Source organism: Stomoxys calcitrans, chromosome 3 (assembly GCF_963082655.1).
Source record: "Stomoxys calcitrans chromosome 3, idStoCalc2.1, whole genome shotgun sequence".
Lineage (NCBI taxonomy): Eukaryota > Metazoa > Arthropoda > Insecta > Diptera > Muscidae > Stomoxys > Stomoxys calcitrans.
Window position 1 is genome coordinate 97,088,622 of NC_081554.1, and position 22,431 is coordinate 97,111,052.

The following is a 22,431-nucleotide window of genomic DNA, read 5'->3' on the forward strand; positions in this document are numbered from 1 at the left end:
GATGGGCCTAACACAACTCATTGTCCCAAATTTCAGCAAAATCGGATAATCTGTGCAAAGTTTCAGCTCAATATCTGTATTTTTGAAGACTGTAGCGTGATTTCAACAGACAGACGGACGGACAAGACCAGATCGTCTTAGATTTTTACGCTGATCAAGAATATATATACTTTATAGGGTCGGAAATGGATATTTCGATGTGTTGCAAACGGAATGACAAAATGAATATACCCCCATCCTTCGGTGGTGGGTATAAAAATCAATTTGTGTTTGTTTGTGTGTTCCTTATAGACTCAAAAACGGCTGAACCGATTTTCTTGAAATTTTAACGGATGGTTCATAATAGGGTACTAAATTTTTTTATATCTGAACGGGGGGCGGACCCTCCCCCTTATTCTAATTTTCAGACGCGCCAGATCTTGATGGTGGGTGGTGCGATTTAAGCGAAATTTTGTGTGTGGTATCCAAATTTCGGATGGGATGCCTGGGGGGCATCCCTAGGGGGGTACCTAGGTATAACATACCCATATAAAAATCACCGGTCATATGGATAATCAGTGGGCTCACTGGTTACTGAAAACTGGTGAAATCGCCAGTTTGGAACCGGTTCAAAGATCTGCAAGGTTGTTCGTGTTTAGAAGTCGCAGTTTAGCAGCTAGTTTTCTTTTTTTTTTCATTTGATCTAAAATTGCAAACGAAGCTAATTTGTATGTGCTGTTGCTATGTTAAAATGAGCAATTTAAACCCGCGATGGTTCGTTTAAGGAAATAAAATTGCACAAAGATTATATAAAGTAAAGCTTTTAAATATAATTATTACAATTGGCCATTCGTATACACCTTCCCAAGAGAAAATCGGTCGGTAGACAGCTACCGATAGGCCGCTTTCCCATTATGGACAAAATGTTATCATATCGTGAAATGGTATCGAGGGTCATAAACAACTTACAGTTGCAAATTTCGTTGGTATCGGTTCATATATGCAGTTATAGCGAAATGTCTTTCGATCTAAGTCGAATTCGTCAGCGACGTCTACACCGAAAGAAAAATTGAGCAAACCCGTAAATTAATACCATTTATATCACAGGTATTTTTTTGGAACAAATTTACTATGAACACCGTTAGCATCAATTTTTCGTTCGGTGTTTTGGTCAATGTTGCAAAAGATATACGTAAATGTTCAAAGTCTTAAAAGTCTCCACCCAGTGCTCCTTTTCAGACCACTACAGGATAGGTTATAAGGTTGAGCACGTAATAGGAAGAGAAGGTATAGAGAAACCTCACTGAAAGAGGAGCACATGCAGGGGCTTGGGTCCCCTGTGGGTTTATATTAGACGCAAGGGAACTGTCTGCAGTTGGTAAGTTTTATAAACCCATTCTACGTCCATTTCAAGTATGGTAGACATACATATCTAATTTTCAGACATATACGTAGATATGATTTTCAGTATGACAACCATATGGTTATTACTTCTTATAAATGTTGGTTTTTATTTTATTTTTATGCCCTCCACCATAGGATGGGGGGTATACTAATTTCGTCATTCCGTTTGTAACTACTCGAAATATTCGTCTAAGACCCCATAAAGTCGATCGATCTAGCCATGTCCGTCCGTCCGTCTGTTTGTCGAAAGCACGCTAACTTCTGAAGGAGTAAAGCTAGCCGCTTGAAATTTTGCACAAATATTTCGTGTTAGTGTAGGTCGGTTGGTATTGTAAATGGGCCATATCGGTCCATGTTTTGATATAGCTTCCATATAAACCGATCTTGGGTCTTGACTTCTTCAGCCTCTAGAGTGCCCAATTCTTATCCGATTGGGATGAAATTTTGCGCGACGTGTTTTGTTATAATATGCAACAACTGCGCCAAGTATGGTTCGAATCGGTATAGAACCTGATATAGCTGTCATATAAACCGATCTTGGGTCTTGACTTCTTGAGATTCTAGAGTGCGCAATTCTTATCCGATTGGAATGAAATTTTGCACGAAGTATTTTGTTATGATATCCAACAAGTGTGCCAAGTATGATTCACATCGGTCCATAACCTGATATAGCTGTCATATAAACAGATCTGGGGACTTGACTTCTTGAGCTTCTTGAGGGCGCAATTCCTATCCGATTGGAATGAAATATTGCACGACGTATTTTGTTATGATATCCAACAACTGTGCCAAGTATGGTTCAAATCGGTTCATAACCTGAAATAGCTGACATATAAACACATATGGGATCTTGACTTCTTGAGCCTCTTGAGGTCGCAATAATTATCCGATTTGCCATTTTACACAGGTCTCCAACATGTAATAATATAATAATAGCAGAGCAAATCTTTTCTTATATCCTTTTTTGCCTAAGAAGAGATGCCGGGAGAAGAACTCGGCAAATGCGATCCATGGTGGAGGGTATGTAAGATTCGGCCCGGCCGAACTTAGCACGCTTTTACTTGTTGTATTTGTTTTTAAAATGATCAGCTCTCCCAAGAGATCCTTTATAGTTGTCTAGTGTGTGCAACAGAAACAGTCACAAAGAGGAGGGAATTGATTCATTTGATATTCATATTTATGGCATAATCGCTCCTTGTAATGAAATTTGTTTTTGTAGTGGCATATCACGACATCATTTCCAGGCGATACGTTTGTAAATGAGTGTGTTGGATAAACATTGTCGTTTCTTGTCCATATCCGGTGGAAGACAAATGAACAAACATCTAAATTGTAACTGTCTGCGGTTGTTGTTTTCGTTTGTTGGCCATCCGCTACACAATCTGGATTGCATACGCTCCATTTCGCTTCATTGCAAATAAACCGAGAGAACATACCACCATTTGCAAATTCTCGGTTTACTCTGTAGCTTCACAATCCTTTTTTTCTTTTTTTTTTTTTTTTGGTCCTGCTTAAAAGCAAATATTTCTCATTGGTGACCAGCAGCACATCACCCCAACTGAAGGACAAACCGAAAAAGACGGTTAAAGTGGAAACGGAAACAAGGGTAAACATTGCTTCCTAATACGTCTGCTGGCGATGATTCAGTGAACGGACCACGAAATGAAAGAAGCGCTGGGTGAAAACAGGATTTATTTGTCAATAAAATGTCTGCATGCAGTGGTTGAAGGAGTGTTGAAAAAATGAGCAAATAACTCGAATAGGTGGACGAATGGCGGGATGTATACAGATTTTCACATACGCACAATCAAGGAACGAACATATGTCCATAATTCGTCATAATATTTATCAAGCACTGGTGGTCTGTAGAGAAGCGTAACCACAAGCAGTGCATATTGCTGTAGTTCGATACAAAACACTGCTGAAAGGATGTCGCCGAATGAGTGGTGAGCATATATTCATGGAGAAAGTAGCCGTTCATTTGTATTTTAAAGGATTACATTGTTTTCGCTCCAACAACTTAAGCCAACACAAGAACAATTCTACGAAATTTAATGATTTCTTCGAAAATAACCAATACAAAGCTTTATTGCTGGAAAAACTGGGTCAATTTAACAATGCAAAAATAAATGGAGTGAAAAACATTGAAAATAAAACAAAACAGGGAGAGAGGATTTGTTATTCAGCCATTACTCGAAATGGAGTTCCGTTAAACATCTGTGTTGTATCAAACATTTAACGGATTTCTTATTTAACTATTGCTCGCGATAGGTTTTCGGGAATCCTCAATAAGCTTGTCGATAGATGCACTAGCATTTAAAGTTTTTATACCCTCCACCATAGGATGGGGGTATGCTAATTTCGTCATTTCGTTTATAACACCTCGAAATAAGACCCCTTAAAGTATATATATTATTGATCTAGCCATGTTCGTCCGTCTATCTGTTGAAAGCACGCTGCTGTCAGCAGACCCTCGTTCTCGATCTCAAGGGTCGTCTCAAAATCTCTTCCACTCCAGGTTTCCTATCGTCGGCGTGATAGTGTGACCTGCTCCTATCCTCTATCCATTCTCTCATCGCTATTGCTCAGATATCTAATTGGGTCTCCGCCTATGCCAAGACAACACGTTCTCTGTATCTGTTGTATTATTTTAATTTTTCACTTTTTCTGCACCGCAGTTTACCAAACAACTGTGGTTTAAGTGAGTATTGGTCTAATCACGCTCGTGTAGAGCCAGTGGACTATCCTCGTATTCGGCCCCATGTTACATAGTTCCCAACATCTGTGGGCCATCTCAGTACGCTCCCGACCGTCACTCTTCCAGTTCACTTACAAGATCACTGCTAAATATTAGATCTTGTCGGATATCAAAATCGTTCTGTTGAGGAAGGGGGTGCGTCTAATTAGCCCTCGTTCGTCTTTCTCTGGAACAGGCAGATATCAGTTTTCTAGACCCCTAGGCTTTTAGCACCCCAGTCGTATGCCATCTCCAAGAACCTCTTGGCCTTTCTGCATAGTTGATTCGGACCCTTATTCTTTGAAAGTATTACAAATATCGTCTGCGTTATAATTTTATAATAATAGGTAACTTATGGTGGGCAGGAGTGATGATCATCTTTATGTCATGGGAACCACAATTAATTCACTTGTTCATTTGCTTATGGTTTATCCAGTCTCTAAGGACTCGGTCCTGTCGGTACTGGTCTAAGGATTGGATCAATGTGACGGTCAGCACATTGTTAAAAGCCCCCTCGATGTCAATGCATACAGCCAATGTGTTCGTCTTGGCATCAAAGGAGTTTTCTATTTTATGCACAACCTCGTGCATGGCAGTCTTCCCTACTCCATGGTGTTGAGTGGAAAGGACGTATGACTTACAGGCTCGTGGGCCTTTGGTGACGCTTAACCAGCCTTGGGGGCTTGGGTATAAATAACACCTTTGCCTTCTGCCTGCTATGAAAATACCGGCCAGTTGGGGTTACAGCCAGTCCATCAACTTTTGTAGTAAAATAAAATGTTCGGGTAAGATTTTCAACAACCTTGCTAAGTACGGTCTAAATCAGTCCATAATCTGATAAAGCTCCCATATAAACCGATCTCCCGAATTAACGTCGCGATTTCTGATTTGACTGAAACTTTATATTTATTCCAACATCCGTTTGCCTGTATCATATTTATCGAGCCATGTGCACAACTTTCAGAGTTGCTTAATATGGCATGTCATATGACATATAAATGTCACCTGATAGAACCTTTACTTTGAAAGATGTTCAATGCTAATGGTTGGTTCCTCATTAAAAGATTTTTGTCCTTAATAATAAGACGCAAAGTTAAGGATCTATTTAAAAATCATTTCGCCAAAGGAATTGTGGATATGTTCAATGATTTGGCTCGAATCTTTAAAGTTGGTAGTCATGTCAATTTAAGTTGCATCACTGGTGCCGGCTCAAAACAACAAAAGAGATCTCTAGAGTAAATTAAATACCCAGCATTGACGAAAAAGGTCCTGTTGGTTTCCCAAAAGGATTGAACAATTGAAGCACAGAGCAATTGTATGTAGTAATGTAGTACAAATTGCTGACCTTGTCCATTGCCATTTGGAGTCATTGTTTACCATGTTTAAGTTAATTGATGCGTTATGTTTAATTAAAGCACCCCAAAAATGATACGACCCAGTGACTTGGAGCAATGGAAAACAAAGGAATTCTCACCAAATGTCCAGTGCCCGAACAGTTGAAGACAAATAAAAACGCAAAGTTTACCAAGTCTAAGTGAAAATAAAAGCGATTGTGTACCAAAGGACTTGTGTATGTACACCAACACAAACAACACCAGTCGTTAGCAATGGGTATGGTTGGTCGCACACTATCTACGCAGTGGGAAGTCATGTTCAGTTATTCCGACTTTCTTAATAAATTTCAAGTATTCAAAACTTTTTGGTTTTTGTGCGTATTTGTTTTTATACCCTCCACCATAAGATGGGGGGTATACTAATTTCGTCATTCTGTTTGTAACTACTCGAAATATTCGTCTGAGACCCCATAAAGTATATATATTCTTGATCGTCGTGACATTTTATGTCGATCTAGCCATGTCCGTCCGTCTGTCCGTCCGTCCGTCCGTCTGTCGAAAGCACGCTAACTTCCGAAGGAGTAAAGCTAGCCGCTTGAAATTTTGCACAAATACTTCTTATTAGTGTTGGTATTGTAAATGGGCCATATCGGTCCATGTTTTGATATAGCTGTCATATAAACCGATCTTGGGTCTTGACTTCTTGAGCCTCTAAAGTGCGCAATTCTTATCCGATTGGGTGTTTTGTTATGACATCCAACAACTGTGCCAAGTATGGTTCAAATCGGTTCATAACCTGATATAGCTGCCATATAAACCGATCTTGGGTCTTGACTTATTGAGCCTCTAGAGTGCGCAATTCTTATCCGATTGGAATGAAATTTCGCACGACGTGTTTTGTTATGATATCCAACATCTGTGCCAAGAATGGTTCAAATCGGTTCATAACCTGATATAGCTGCCATATAAACCGATCTTGGGTCTTGACTTCTTGAGCCTCTAGAGTGCGCAATTCTTATCCGATTGGAATGAATTTTTGCCCGACGTGTTTTGTTATGATATCCAACAACTGTGCCAAGTATGGTTCAAATCGGTTGATAACCTGATATAGCTGTCATATAAACCGATCTTAGGTCTTGACTTCTTGAGCCTCTAGAGTGCGTAATTCTTATACGATTTGAATGAAATTTCGCACGACGTGTTTTGTTATGATATCCAACAACTGTGCCAAGTATGGTTTAAATCGGTTCATAACCTGATATAGCTGTCATATAAACCGATCTGGGATCTTGAGTTCTTGAGCCTGTAGAGGTCGCAATTATTATACGATTTGCCTGAAATATTGTACGACCGATTCTCTCATGACCGTCAACATACGTGTTTATTATGGTCTGAAACGGTCTATAGCCCGATACAGCTCCCATATAAATCGATCTCTCTATTTTACTTCTTGAGCCCCCAAAGGGCCCATTCTTATTCGAATTGACTGACATTTTACACAGGTCTCCAACATATAATTTAATTGTGGTCCAAACCGGACCATATCTTGATATCGCTCTGATAGCAGAGCAAATCTTTTCTTATATGCTTTTTTGCCTAAGAAGAGATGCCGTGAAAAGAACTCGACAAATGCGATCCATGGTGGAGGGTATATAAGATTCGGCCCGGCCGAACTTAGCACGCTTTTACTTGTTTTTTTTTGTTCTGCCAAATGCGATTTTGCGAAATTACGAAGAAAGTACCAATTCGCTTGCATCTCACAAGAAAACTGCTATCTATTGGCAAAAGGAAAGACCGGAGTGCCGGTTGTCAAGGCCTTGTCAATCATCAGCAGAAATGTTTTTTTAGTACTAGCTGAACAGGGGCAGCTCCGCTGCGCCTTCTTTCACTCTCTTATTTCATTTGAGCCCTATACTGGCATAGTCAGGAAATAAGTCCAGTTTGGGGGTGCTTATACGGCTTTTCAGACATTTCACCGCAATGTGGATATCATATTGGTGCTCTACCCCCAAATACCTTTTGTTTGAGCCGTATATAGCTATGGTCGGTAAATATGTCCGGTACGGTGGTATTTTTGGGGGTGAGGTGGACCCCCATATATCAGATTCATGCTTCAGTCTCGGCCTCCCTAGATATCTCACCCTATTTAAGGATACCAAATTTCTATCTTTGAGTTATTATAAACAAACTAAATTTCGCTTAAATCGTCCCAACCATCTCCGTGATCTTACGTTTTTGAAAATAGGGTAAGGGATGTTAGATCTACTTCATTCTCTTGGTATTGGAGGTGAATTGGAGTAGCCAAACCCTTTGCCCCGAAAGTGGATGTCAGATTGATACTCTACTCCCAAAAACCACATTTGAGCGTAATATTACATTTATATGTATGTGTGGTTTAGGGGGAGTTTAAGAGGTGAGGCATCCCTGAAACACTTGACCTTAAAACAGATATCAAGTTTGTGCCCCTTTTTGCCATAATCCACAAATATATCGATTTTGGGGAGTATGTAAGGTGGGCCGGCCACTTACGCACTTAGCCATGAATATATATAAGCATCGTGCTCTACTCTCAAATTTCTTTTTTTGAGCCCTATTTTCCATTGGTTAAGAGGGGGCTTATGGGGTGAAACGACCTTTAAACACTTGGTCTCAAAATTGGATATCAAATTCGATTTCTACCATCAAATACCTATTATTCATAACCATAGTAGGCAAACATGGCCTGTTTGAAAGGAGTTTAGGGGGCGGACCCTTAAAAATATAAGCATCGTCCTAGAACACGAGCCCCAAAATGTCAAGAATTTTGTAGATGGCTATCAAGACATTCAGGGCAAGGGCATGGTTCAGATCCACACTAATTATTTTTTTTGTATTGGTTATCTACATTCAAAATCATATTTTAAAGCTATCACTTGGGCTACCACATTTTTAAAGATCCGAATTTGAGGGTAAATTGTGTACTCTTCTGCTATAGACCTTTTATTGCTGTTCTATTCTATCCTAATCGCCCTTCATATAGTATTTTTAATTCCTTTTTTTTTGTAGGATAAGGGAAGGGGGATTGCCCCCTGACACATCCTTTCATCTAAGTACAATACATTCTCTGTGGTCCTAAATGACAGTTTGGTGTGCCCGGATAGGGTCGAACCCACTGACGCTAACATCCAAATGACAATTTATTTGAGTCCTTTATAATACATTCTCTGTGGTCCTACATGACAGTTTGGTGTGCCCGGATAGGGTCGAACCCACTGACGCTAACATCCAAATGACAATTTATTTGAGTCCTTTATTGTCGCGATCTACATGCCCTGCTGAACAGCAAGACGACAGGACGACTCTACTGTCATAGATCTTCCATGCTGATCTGGTATGCCCACATGGGACGGTATTGGTTTTGGAGCTGCCCAAGTTTTAATATTCGATAATCATATTCGAACTGTTCCCTCGAATTTCTTCCATTGGAGTCCCAATTGGTCCCGATCGTTCCACTTTTGATTTTGGATCCAATTTTTGACACCATACTCATATTCTACTCCTGAAAGCCTTTCATTTGAGACCCATATTGTCCCAAACGGTTCACTTTGATTTTTTGGCGGTACTTTTGAGGTGGTTTAGACTTGGACCTGCTCGCTAGGTACTTGGACCCAATTTTTAGAGCCATATTCATATTCTACTCCCAAATACATTTCGTTTGAGTCCTATATTTAGCCGATCCGTCCACTTTTGATTTTGGGCGCTACTTATGGGGTAGTTTTGGGCATGGGGCGGCCCTTAGTTACTTGGACTTGGACCCATATTGTGCCGATGGATCCATTTTTGATATTGGGCGCTACTTATGGGGCGGTTTTGGGCCTGGGCGTCCTCCTATGTACTTGGATCCAATTTTGAGCACCATATTCGTATTTAACTCCCAAATACCTTTCATTTGTATCCCATATTGTCCCAATCGGTAAATAAATATGTGCTGCTGGGGGGTTTTTGGGGGTGGTATTTTTGGGGTGCCATAAGGTGGCATACAAAATTACGCTTATATCGGTGCACCCATTTTTGGGATGTGGTGTTTTAGAAAATTATGGTAAGGGGGAGGCCCCTTCCCCCAGATATCAAAAAATTAAGTACCCTATTTTCACCGGCGGGGGTCAAGCTCTACCACCTGTCAAAATTTCATGAAAATCGAATCTTGATTTTTTGAGCCGCTAATGGGCACAATTCTTATTCGATTTGGCTGAAATATTGCATGAAGTATTTTGTTTCTAACAACTGTGCCAAGTATGGTCTAAATCGGTTCATAACCTGATATAACTCCCGTGTAAATCGATCTTTCAATTGTACTTCTTGAGCCTCTGGAGAGTGCAATTCCTATCCGATTTGGCTGAAATTTTGCTCAACGATTTCTTCTATGACCCTAAACGCCAAATATGGTCTGAATCGGTGATAGAGCTCCCATCTAAACCGATCTCCCGTTTATACTTCTAGAGCTCCGCAATTTGGATGAAAATTGACAGAATGACTTCTACTTTGGAATCCAACATCCAAACCATGTATGTTCCGAATCGGTCTATAACCTGATATAGTTCCTATTTTTTACCGAAATAGAATTTTGCTTTTGGTTTTTGGCCAGGGAATCTTATACAACAATATTTTATTTAAGATCAATTTTATAAATTGTCCCAACAGAATTCCATTAGGGAAGAGATAATACTTTTCTAATTTCAATAATTGCAGTCCGATTAAAGCTTCAACTCAATGATTAGAGAACATTTTTTGCCTATTCTCAACAGGTTGAATTTTAAAATGGCTGAATACCACCGCAGAACAGTTTTTTTCATTTTCGAGGCGGGATTTGAACCCCATACATACTGATCACGATTTCTTTAGTTTTTTCCACGAGCAATCCAAATACCAATCTATTGTACGATTTCAAATATAGCCTAGCCGCATTATTGTCCGATTTGGCTGAAATTAAGCTTGTAAGACTTCAAACATCCATGAAAAGTATTACTGAAATCAAATCAAATTTTCAAACCGTCCACTGTTAGGTTAGGTTGCAAATGCAAATTGCAAATTTGCCCATGAACATTCCATTAAGAAACAGGGGCAAACTTTTCGCAAATCAATAAGTGCTGTCCGATCAAAGTTTTCAAGCTCAATGATAACGGACTACCATTTTATTGCTGAGTCCGAAAGGCATGCCTCCGTGCGACACCTCTATGGGATGAAGTTTTTACATGGCTGCCATACCAAGTGGTACAGTACTTCCAAATATCGCCAGCATTAGGAGGGGATAACCACCGCTGAACATTTTTTCTTGCCAGGATTCGAACCAAGGCATTCTGCGTCATAGGCGGACATGCTAACCTCTGCACTACAGTGGCCTCCGTTAGGTTATATTAGGTTTAAGTCGCATCAGACTCACGTAGACGTTTTCGTCCATTGTGATATCACAGGAACAGAAGAAGGTAGGTTTAGTTCCTACCTTTGAACCATTCAGATCGCTTTAAAAGCCCAACAACTTGCGAATGTTCACATCCGCCAAATTAGACAAGTTCTCAAAGAAATGATAACCTAAAGTGGAGCTCCTCCTGTCTGCCAGTGCGAGAAGATGTTCTATAGTCTCTTCCTTTTCGATGTCCTCACTGCTTCTGCAAAAGTCGGTACTGGAAACTATCGATTAGACAGTGACTTGTCATGACGGACACAATGACTGAGACGTCTATTCTAGCCAGTGACAGTAAAGTGGTAGCACTCTTCAAGTCTTGATTAGGCCACATAGTTTGGCAATGCTCACAGCCCCCTCTTTGTGACCATCTCTCATTCCTTATCCTTCGGGCCTGGTTCTGAAAACTTAGCTTACATGTCGCTAGAGGAATACCCACATATCCCAGATTCCTTGGAATGTGTAAGGTAGTTCCTAGTCTCGCAAGCTCGTCCGCTTTACAATTCCCTGGGACATATCTGTGGCCCAGCACCCAGAACAGGTGAATTTTGAACTGTTCAGCCATCTCGTTGAGATATTTGCGACAATCGAGGGCGGTTTTTGTGTTCCAAAATACGCCAGTTGTCGTTATTACATTATATCTTTATATCTTAGCCATTCCACCACTTCCTTAATTGCAAGGATCTCCTTGATACACACTGTAGTGATCGGGTAACCTTTTCGATATGACCAGATTTTTAGAGTACACCCCAAAGCCCATCTGGTCGCTTAGTTTAGAACCATTCGTATAGAAGTCTATGTTACTTCTATCACCATGGATATCGTAGTTCCAATCGGTTCTATCGGGGATAGTGGTACAGTACTTTTTATGAAGGATAACAGTGTCCGTAGCCGCCACAAACCAAAGAGAAAGCTCCCTTAGTCTCACAGCAGTGGTCGCAGCAAATTTGTCTTGTGACAATGTCCAGGGGCATAGATGCATTAAATTCACAATGCACAAACAACCTACCTTTGGACCCGGTTGACTTTTGAACGCCTTTCACCAGTCCACAATACTATATAGATTTATTGGTTTGACAACTGCAGTATATACTCAGTCCATGACGCGCGGTCTGTACCCCCAACTTTTGCCAATGGCATTCTTACAGGTTTATTGGGCAAGAGTTCCATTTCTTGCACTTTCCAAAATGTTGGATTTTAAGTTAAACTTCCTGTCCAGCAAAACATCCAGATATTTTGCGTTAAGAAAGAACTGCGAAAAGAACTACCTCTATCTTCCACGGATTTACACCTAGACCACTTTCGGTAGCCCACTTCGCTCTTGCACGTAGAGCTTTCTGGAATATATCTCTTAAAGTGCTGGGAAACCTTCCCCTAACCGCAATTACCACGTCATCAGTATATGCGACCACTTTTACACCTTTTTCTTCCACAGACAATAATATATTGTTAATGGCTATATTCCAACGTAGAGGAGAACGTACACCTCCTTGAGGGGTTCCTCAGCTGACCCATCTTTTTAGATCCACAGATCCTAAGCCTGCTGTAATGCATTTTTTAGTAAGTTATTTATAAACTTTCTTACGGTAGAGATGATGGCTAGAGAATCCAACTCCTTCATGATTGACGTCGGTTTTACATTAATGAAAGGATGACAGACAAATAGGACGAAAATCGTTCACCTTCGTGTGGTAAGGTTTTCCTGTTTTGGGAATGGAAATGACTTTCGTGTCGCTCCATCACATAGGTATATATGATATTCTGATACAAGCAGAGTATATCTCCATAAGCCAAGGAACCAGTCAATTAAACACAGCTTGTAATTCAAACGGTGATACATCAGCAGGGACTGGCGTCTAAAAGGAGTCGAAGCTTCTTATCGCCCAAAGCATTTTCGGCTCAGACACAATTTCTCTACATTCTCTGACTTCTGAATATACCCCACCGTAATAGGTCTCGAGGACAGAATCTTCCTTAGCCTAGAGCCCTCAGATGTATCCTCCACGGATCCGCAGAACTCTACCCAGGATTAGTTCTGAGCCTTTCGCAGCTCGCCCTTATATTTTCTTAGCTCAGTCTTATGGATGTCCCAATCTTGTGTTGCTCTTGTGGCTTGTGTTCTGTTAAAGTGTTTTCTGCAGTCCTTCCCTAGACCACCATGGCGGTCGGTGTTTGCCGCTTGGTTTGGCACTAGGAAGCGAGTCAGTCAGGGCCTTCGTGATCTGCTTGACCACTATGTCTATATTCTTTGCAGTTTCCACTTCCTTTTCTGGTCTAGAAGGGATAGACGTGCAGAATTTATGCCGAAATTTATCCCAATCCGCCTTTCTTCTGTTTAGCAATATTTTATCCAAGGCTGAAACTAATATAACGATGATCAGAGAAGCTGTGGTCATCCAACACTTCCCAGTCGCATATTCATCCACTTATATCTTCCGATACAAAGGTAATATCTGTACCTCCTGCCTGTTACTGGTAATAAAGGTCGGTTTATCCCATTTATCACAAATCACCAGATTGCAACTTATAATATATTCGTTAACATCCGAACTTGCCCATATCTGCTGATATGCATTAGCATCACTTCCTACAATGAGGCACTTCTTCCCTTAAGAAGCGGCTTCAACCAGCGACTTAAGGTTTGAAGGCGGTGTCTTTGAATCGTGTGCCATATATAGGGAAGCCAGCCAGTAATGAGACTTGTTTACTTCAAGGCTGGCTACTACTAAATCTTCAGTACTTAGCGGCGGAAGAAAAAAAGCATTAAGACTACTCTTTACAAGTAAACAGGCTCTGTATCTCCCATTCCCCGTACCCTTGAGTAGTTTAAATTCCGGATTTGTTAGTCCATGAACCATTGCTCCACACACCCAAGGTTCCTGGATAAGAACCTTGTCAAATCCCACTGCCATCAGTAGGACTTTTAGTGCCGCCAAAGCGGCTTTACAATGGTGAAGATTAATTTGAAGAAACCGGACCATTGTCAGGATTCAGAACTTCCACCACTATTGCGTTAGCCTCGTCTTCTGATTTCAACCATTCACTGTTGCATCCACTAAAGTCAATATTTGCTGTGTTTTATTGTAGTACTATATGGTGTATCACGATTAATCGTTTCTAATTATCTGTTATTGCCTGTTATCGATAATTTACCAGTACAACTTTGCACTGATATTTTATCCAGAACAACTGTCTTGCACTGGATAGGAGTAAAATAAAGCAACGCAATTGTTATAATCTTCGTCTTGAGAGGATTTTTTGTTATGTTTATTTTGTAGGGTCGCAAATATATAGACATTTAGATATGTTGCAAATGGTGGTACACAGTAAAAAAACTAAAAAAAAACAACTACCAAATACAGCAAAATCACATTTGGTGGCTGGTTAAATGTTTTTTTTTGTCTCGCTTATGCATATATTGTTGTTGTTACAATATGTCGACTTGCAAAATGTGCCTTTCAACAACAGTTTTGTACTTTCGTTCGCTGAGATTTAAAATAAATTATTGCAGGAAAATTAACAAATTTCGTCGTCGTTTTTCGACAAAAATTGTTGTTTTTCAAAATTATGTTTATATGTAGGTATAGAGATATAATTCAAATCAATCGAGTGAACTGGAATCGAAGTTATAGAGCTATTTTAAATCATAGTTCGAGGTGCCCCAGGGACGCCAGAAATTTGTTTACCCTATGTGCGCTCCTGTGTGATATATCAATTGGCTGTGCGTTTTGCTGAATAGTGGTGGCGTTACCACCATGGCTGACATCTGCTATTGAACCAAGTGTCTAAGAAGACATGAAAACTTTTAGGTTGCTGCAGCTGGGGAGTGAAATAGGGAAGCCAATGTGGCATACGTCACTTACCTTCAAACTTTTCATATGCAGCGAAGCTTAACTTCTCGGGCACAAATGATGAACGTCTCAAGCCGTTACTTTCCAATGGTCCCGCCATGCCGGAGTTGCTATCGCCATTATTGATTTTACCGGCACTGCCAACCGCAGCCTTCTCTGCCGTAAAGGAGGCAACTTTCTTAAGGACATTGTTGCGTGGCGTGCCCGGGGGCAAAGGTGATCCCATTTGGCTTGTCGTTGCTCCAATGAGGCTATTTGATAGAGTTGTCGTTGGTGGTATAGCGAGTTCAGCATTAGCGTCATTGTTCAATGCCACAAATTCGTGGCAAGTCAGTGTTTCGTTTGAAGGTGTGGGTGGTGCAGTAGCACTTGCTGATGTTGGCTGAGATAGAACAGGTGTTTGGGATGATTTAAATGAAATTATAACGGTTGATTGGGTTTCCGTGCAAGTCGTGGCTACGGCATTGGCGGAGGCAGTTGCTGCTGTATGCGAATGTAACGAAGATAACGAAGGTGTTGATGAAGATGATTGTAAACTTGGCAAATGTTTGGCATCAGTTGAAGCTGAAAGTAAAGAATAGAACAGTTTTAAGCAAATTTTGTCGTCAACCTTTTCCAAGTAGAATAGGATGAAAAGGCTTTGGTCTTTGATTACTGTTTATGCAAAAAAAAATAAAAATTAACAAAATCTTGTCTCTCTTTGTTTAAATTTTAAATAATTGATCTGTGCATAACAATACTGACAAGCAAAAGCGTGCGCTAAGTTCGGTCAGGCCAAATCTTGGGAACCCACCACCGTGGATTCTGCTAACAATTTATACAAAATAAATTTAATTGAAGGGCATAATTGTATTCCACATACCAAACTTCTCTTAAACCGGTAAAAATTAAAGCTTCCACGAACCGAACAAGTATAATCGAACTTAATTAAAATCGATCGAAAATCCTTTTGGATGGAAAAGAAGGGCGATAAGAATAGCATCAAACTATTGCCGAATATGCTTTATAAGTCCTAAAGTTTTGCTTTAATTTATTGGAGATAATAATAATTTTTACTTGACAACGGTAAGTGTAATATAAAACTTGCTCTCATTGATAAAAGTCTACCGTCTAATATTATTTTAACACATTTCCTTACTTAAGGTGGGTATTAAGATATTTTCATCGTAATCCTTCCACTGTACAAAGATTTTTTTAAAGGAAATCAATAATTGAAAAAAAGAAATTATAAACTTGTTTGAAAAATGTTTCACTGTGTCCAACACCACGAGGAAAGCCTACGGAACCAATAAATTTCTACCAGAATCAATGTGGCTTGCTATTGACTGATAGATTTCGATCCTAACTCACTTTGAGCTCCGTATCAATTGCCTTAAATACTGTATTGTGAATTATTGAATTCCAAGAAAAAAACCAGTAAGGAAAGGCAAAAGTCCGGCAGTGCCGACTTTATAATACCCTACACCTACCCTTTAAACACAAAAGGGGAGGCCAAATCTAATTCTGAAACAAATTTAATGTATCCAGATAGATTATTAAAATTCCTATATCAAATTTCGAGCAAAGTAAATATGTTCAAAATGCAATAAGTACGGTTGACAAATGACAACAAATTATCCAAAATCTGACGAACAAATACATGGGAGCTATATCTAAATCTGAACCGATTTCGACCAAACTTTATGGATATTGTGAAATTCGTCGAGGAAAGCTGTTCAAAATTTTGGGAAGATTGATCAATAAATGCGCTTGCAGTGGGTCTAGGAGTGAAAATCGGGCGATATATATATGTATCTGAACAGACTTTTATGAAATTCACCAGTAATATTGAGAGTCATAAGAAAATCCTTCCTTCCAAATTTCGAGAGAATCGGTTGACAAATGACTATTTTATTGCTGTATTACTCCAAATCGGACGAAAATATATATGGGAGCTATATCCAAATCTGAACCGATTTTTTCCAATTTCAATAGGCTTCATCTCTAGGCCGAAAAACATACCCTTACCAAATTTGAAGACGATCGGATGAAAATTGCGACCTGTAATTTGCACACAAATTAATATGGACAGACGGACAGACAGACGGACGGAGAGACAGGCAGACAGACGGACATAGCTAAATCGAATCAGAAAGTGATTCTGAGTCGATCGGTATACTTATCAATGGGTCCATCACTCTTCCTTTTGGGTGTTACAAACTAATTCACTAAGTTATAATACCCTGTACCATAGTAGTGGTGTAGGGTATAAAAACGAAATGGTTTTATTTGAAATAATTATTTTAAAATGTAAATTAATCATGGTGATAACTCCTTTAAATTTTTCATTTCATTGCTGATTTGATTAAAATTTGTTTTTTTTCCAAATTTTACTGTCACGAGAAGCTTAGCTGCGAGCTACCGGGCGCGTCCACAGATTGCGGATAGTGGATGCTCGATGCGAACTTGCTGCAACTGCAGTCTCTGACAATCAGCGTTATCGAGCGGAGATTCTTAGTGAGAGGCCGGGCGGCACCGGCTCTTGCACAAATAATGAGTGCCTCTGATGCTCGTTATGACAAGGCGAGTTCGGTGCCTTTAAATAACCAATGGCCATCATGTTCCCGCGGCGATCGTTCGTAAAGACCAGAGCGAACTTGCTCACCTACAGGAGATTGATGAGGATCGCCAACTCCATATGAAAATGTAGCTACAACAAAAAAAATATATCTTTTGAAAAAAAAAAAATACATTGCGATACAGCCTTTTAAAAAATTCCATTAACCCATTAACGACAAAAAATACCCGAGAAGAAAAATTCCAGCTCGAGTTAGGAAAGAGGTATCGTAATGAAAGTTGCATTAGATTAAAGACAAGTTACTAAAAATTTTCCTGTCATGTTTTGGGAAGAAAATTGGCTTGTCGAAAGTCGGCCTTTTTTATATCCCAAAAATCAAACGAAAAAATTTCTCTAAATTCAGGCACATCGGATAATAATTCATTCCAATCAGATAAGAATTGCGCCCTCTAGAGGCTCTAGGAGTGAAGAACCAAGATCGGTTTATATGGCAGCAATATCAAAACATGGACCGATATAGCCCATTTACAATCCCAACCGACCTACACTAATAAGAAGTATTTGTGCAAAATTTCAACCGGCTAGCTTTACTCCTTCGAAAGTTAGCGTGCTTTCGACAGACAGACGGACAGACGGATGGACGGTCATCGCTAGACCTACATAAAATGTCACGACGATCAAGAATATATATACTTTACTCAGACGAATATTTCGAGTAGTTACAAACAGAACGACGAAATTAGTATACCCCCATCCTATGGTGGAGGGTATAAAAATTGCTACGTCAATATAAATTCTCTAAATTATGAATATATAAAATTTCATCAAAATCGGACAACGGAATCGTGGGTCAGGCGTAATGGGTTAATATTTTGTCTTTAAAAATATTTATTGAAATTTGGCTACAGAAAAAATTTTAGGAAAATGTTGTTTGGGACAGATTAGTATGATAAAGAGACTTTAAAAATGTTTATGCAAAATGCAGTGTCTCAAAATGCAAAACTTTATTGAGATTTCGGGTTTAAAAAATAATCTCGAGGTGAAAATATCTTTAGAGAGTTTTTCGCTGAAATTTAGTTCTTAAAAAAATCATTAAAATTGTTACGTTCCTGATGGGAGCTATACAGATTATAGACCGATTTGAACCGTTGTTAGCAGTCATAACAGAACACTATGTTCAAAATGTCAGTCAAATTGGACAACATTTGTGGCTTGTAAGGGCTCTAGAAGTCAAATCGGGAGATCGGTTTGTATGGGAACTATATCAGGTTATAGACCGATTTGGACAGTTGTTGGAAATCAGAACAGAACCTCACTTAGCACAATTGTTGCAAGTCATAACAGAACCCTACATTCAAAACTTAAGCCAATCGGACAAAAATTGCGGCTTCTAGGGGCTCAAGAACTCAAATCAGGAGATCGGTTTATGCAAATTTGCCCATGAATATTCCACTAAGGAACAGTGGCAAACTTCACACATATAAATGAATGCAGTCCGATTCAAGTTTAAGCTCAATGATCAAGGGCCTCCTTTTTATAGCCGATTCCGAACGGCGTGCCGCAGTGCGACACCTCTTTGGAGAGAAGTTTTACATGGCATAGTACCTCACAAATGTTGCCAGCATTAGGAGGGGAAAACCACTGTTGAAAATTGTTTTTCTGATGGTCTCGCCAGTATTCGAACCCAGGCGTTCAGCGTCATAGTCGGACATGCTTACCTCTGCGCTACGGTGGCCTCCGAGATAATAATAATGAAACATTTATTATACGACTACCATCGATTTTTTCCATACACTACATAAAGGATCATAGTCATTATATCTCGTAAATTTTTTTTTATCGGTCCCTATGGCAGCTATATCCAATTATAGTCCGATTCATGTTCATGTCATATAGACCGATTCAACTCTATTCCAATTGGCACTAGCCATTCATATTATTATTTTTATACCGTCCACCATAGGATGGGGATATACTAATTTCGTCATTCCGTTTATAACACCTCGAAATAAGCCTCCAAGACCCCATATTCTTGATCGTCATGACATTTAAAGTCGATCTTGCCATGTCCGTCCGTCTGTCGAAAGCACGCTAACTTTCGAAGGAAAAAAGCTAGGCCCTTAAAATTTTGCACAAATACTTTTTACATTTTTTGGAATTGTAAATGGGCCAAATCGGTCCATGTTTTGATATAGCTGCCATATAAACCGATCTTGGGTCTTGACTTCTTGAGTTTCTGGAGGGCGCAATTCTTATCCGATTTGGCTGAAATTTTTCACGTGGTGTTTTGGTATCATCCTACAACTGTGCCAGGTATGGTCGATCCGATTTGGTTCAAATTTAGCATGAAATGTTCTGGTACAACTTACAACATATGTGCCAAGTATAATCTTTATCAGTCCATATCCTAATATAGCCGTCATATAAACCGATCTCCCGAATAGACTTTTTGAGTCTATCGGATTTGGCTGAAATTTTGCATGACCGATCAAGAAGTTAAAACCGGGGATCGGTTTATATGGAGGCTATATCTGTTTATAGACCGATTCAGATCATACTTGGCATGGATGCTGGAAGTCATAACACAAGTCTTTGTTCCAAATTTTAGCGAAAGGGGATGGAAGTTAAGGCTCCTAGTGGCACAAGATGTCAAATCGAGGGATCGGTTTATGTGGGGGCTATATCTAAATCTGAACCGATATGACCCATTTGTAATCCCCAATGAGCTACATCACTGAGAAGTATTTGTGCAAAATTTCAAGCGGCTACCTTTTATGCGTTCGACTGCTATCGTGATTTCGACAGATGGACGGACGAACGGAGGAGGATTTCCTTTCAGTGCCCGGCTTTCGCGTCTAACAGATACCGCCACTTAGGTGAAGACACAATACCACACATGAATCAACTTGGCATGGAAAACAATTAAGGATTTTGTACATAGTACGGAATTCCTAGCTCAGATTTTCTTTTTCGAGGTAACTTTTTTAGTATTTAGAGCGCATAACAAGCCGATTACTGTCTTAGGTGTATGTCCATAGAAGCATGGGTAGGATTTATATGCGCACCATCTTTTCAACGTAACCTAACAATAATTACAGCATTTGCTGTATATTAATATAAGTTTTTGGCAATTTCAGGCGTAAATTTTTTGTTTAAAAGCAAAATTGCAATTTTTAGTAGGTATTTTGTTTGCTGTTTTACAAATCGTCAAAATATTATTAAACTGCAGAAGATTGGAAAAAATTTTACTCTTTATGTCCCTTAAATTAAAGAAAAAGAAAAAAAATTTAGGCTATTTTCAACTTTTTATCATTGAAAACAGCGGAAAATGTTCGTTGTTTTAGCGAAAAATTACTGCAGTGCCATTTTCAGCAGATTTTCTTTTGTTATAGCAATCTTTTTTAACTAACAAATTTCTCTGGGTGTATTTTATGTATTAAATATTTTAAAATATGCGCAAATATTGCTACTCAATGTGGACACCTCGGCGATTTTCCTGTACATTCTTGACAAATTACATATTCAGAAGACTTAAAAGAAGTAAAAATCAGTCTGTAATTTATGAATGAATAGAGCAAGCGTTATTAAATTTCAAAGATCGATTTGCAAATTTTCGGGAACGTAGAGGGCCTGACCCCTTTTTGATTCAATCATCCCCTACCAACTTAGCTTAGCTAAAACCATATAAAATTTCGTGAAGATGTCCTTATCGATTCAAAAATGGCAGACTTATTTCCACTAATTTTTTTCACACCCCACTGTGCGTTGTTTTAATAAAATAATTTCTTAATTAAAAGTTTTTAATTTTTTTCACTGACGTTATTATCGTGAATATTGATTAAATTAATAATTGAGGTTGATTCCTTCAGGGGAAAAAAATATTGTCGTTCATTAATTCGCCAAACCGACATCCATAATAGTAAGTCAATTAAACAGGGGGATGATTTTTAAAATCAAACTTTTTTTCCTTTGGTTGTTTAATTGAATATACTTCCATAAATTCTATTTTAATTTTTTTTTGCTTTTAAAAAAATTGAAAAGGACTTAGTATTTCTTCAGGTGTTAATCATAAGTACAATATTGTTAATGGGTCATTGATTTTCTTTGGACAAGGGTTACAGTGTAAACTTTGAAGGCAAGCGATGTTGGCAGCATCATCATCATCATAACCATGTTCGTCGGAATGCCGACCCGCACCTGTCCCCTGCGCAACTTATTTGGTTATGAACATTTTTTGTATGCTTTTAATTTTTTTGTGAATGGGTTTCTTGACATTTATTTTAAAATTTATTTTGGGCCCGGTTGCCGAAATACCTTCAACCACACTTTTAAAGCTTTGAGTTAGCTGGGGGAATGGTGGAGTAGGGTTGAGTTTTAAATTCTTTCAGTAAGTCCAAGTGACGGTTTATTATTCAATCATGCCTACTGCCATGACAACACAACCTTACAGCCTCCCAAGGCACCGGTCACATTATCTAAGAAAGAAATCCTCAACAATTTTTGACGAAGCAAAAAATGAGTTGGGTACGTGGTGTGCATGTGCTGCTGTAGCACAAAAAAAGGAACAAAAAGAGAAATGTGAACGAGATTCGCGTGCACCGTTCTGTATTCCACCAAAAATCCCGCGAGTGTCGTTTATTTGCATGGACGCGCTTATGCTATGCATTCTAAACAACTTATTTTAATTAAAATTAAACTTTCAAACATGACCGTCTTGCCGACCGCCCCACTCAACAACGGAATGAATAACAATCCTACTGTTAACCAAACAAAGCCAAAATGAATTACGAGCCTATAGAACTGGTGAAAAATACATACCTGAGAATGAGAATAATTTTGGGCACATTACACCGAATGAAATACACAGTTTCTAGGTTCCAAGACAAAACTGAAAATTATTTTCTCAGTAAAAGTTCTGTAAGGTTAGCTTGGGTTGTAAATGCAGTCTGTTGAACAGACTGACTTAGATAATTTTAGTGTATTTAAAGGTTCCTCCACTCACAATTCCAGCACTCTGCCAAAACTTCTACTGCTTGTCGAACCTTACTTACCAATAGTCATATGTAGTATGTAGCCGTCCGTTGCTCGGAATAGGAACATATAACGAAAAAATTTTAAAGCTTTTCAGG

At 39.2% G+C, this 22,431-nt stretch overlaps 1 protein-coding gene across 6 annotated transcripts in view; it reads right to left on the reverse strand.

Annotated features, from left to right (window-relative positions):
* Positions 1–22,431, reverse strand: part of LOC106091098 (protein cappuccino) — a 321,527-nt gene that overhangs the window by 87,952 nt on the left and 211,144 nt on the right. For all 6 annotated transcript variants that reach the window (XM_059366105.1, XM_059366107.1, XM_059366104.1 and 3 more), the window contains one exon: positions 14,758–15,309. In XM_059366105.1, coding sequence (XP_059222088.1) covers positions 14,758–15,309 — 552 coding nt within the window. The remainder of the gene's footprint in view (positions 1–14,757; positions 15,310–22,431) is intronic.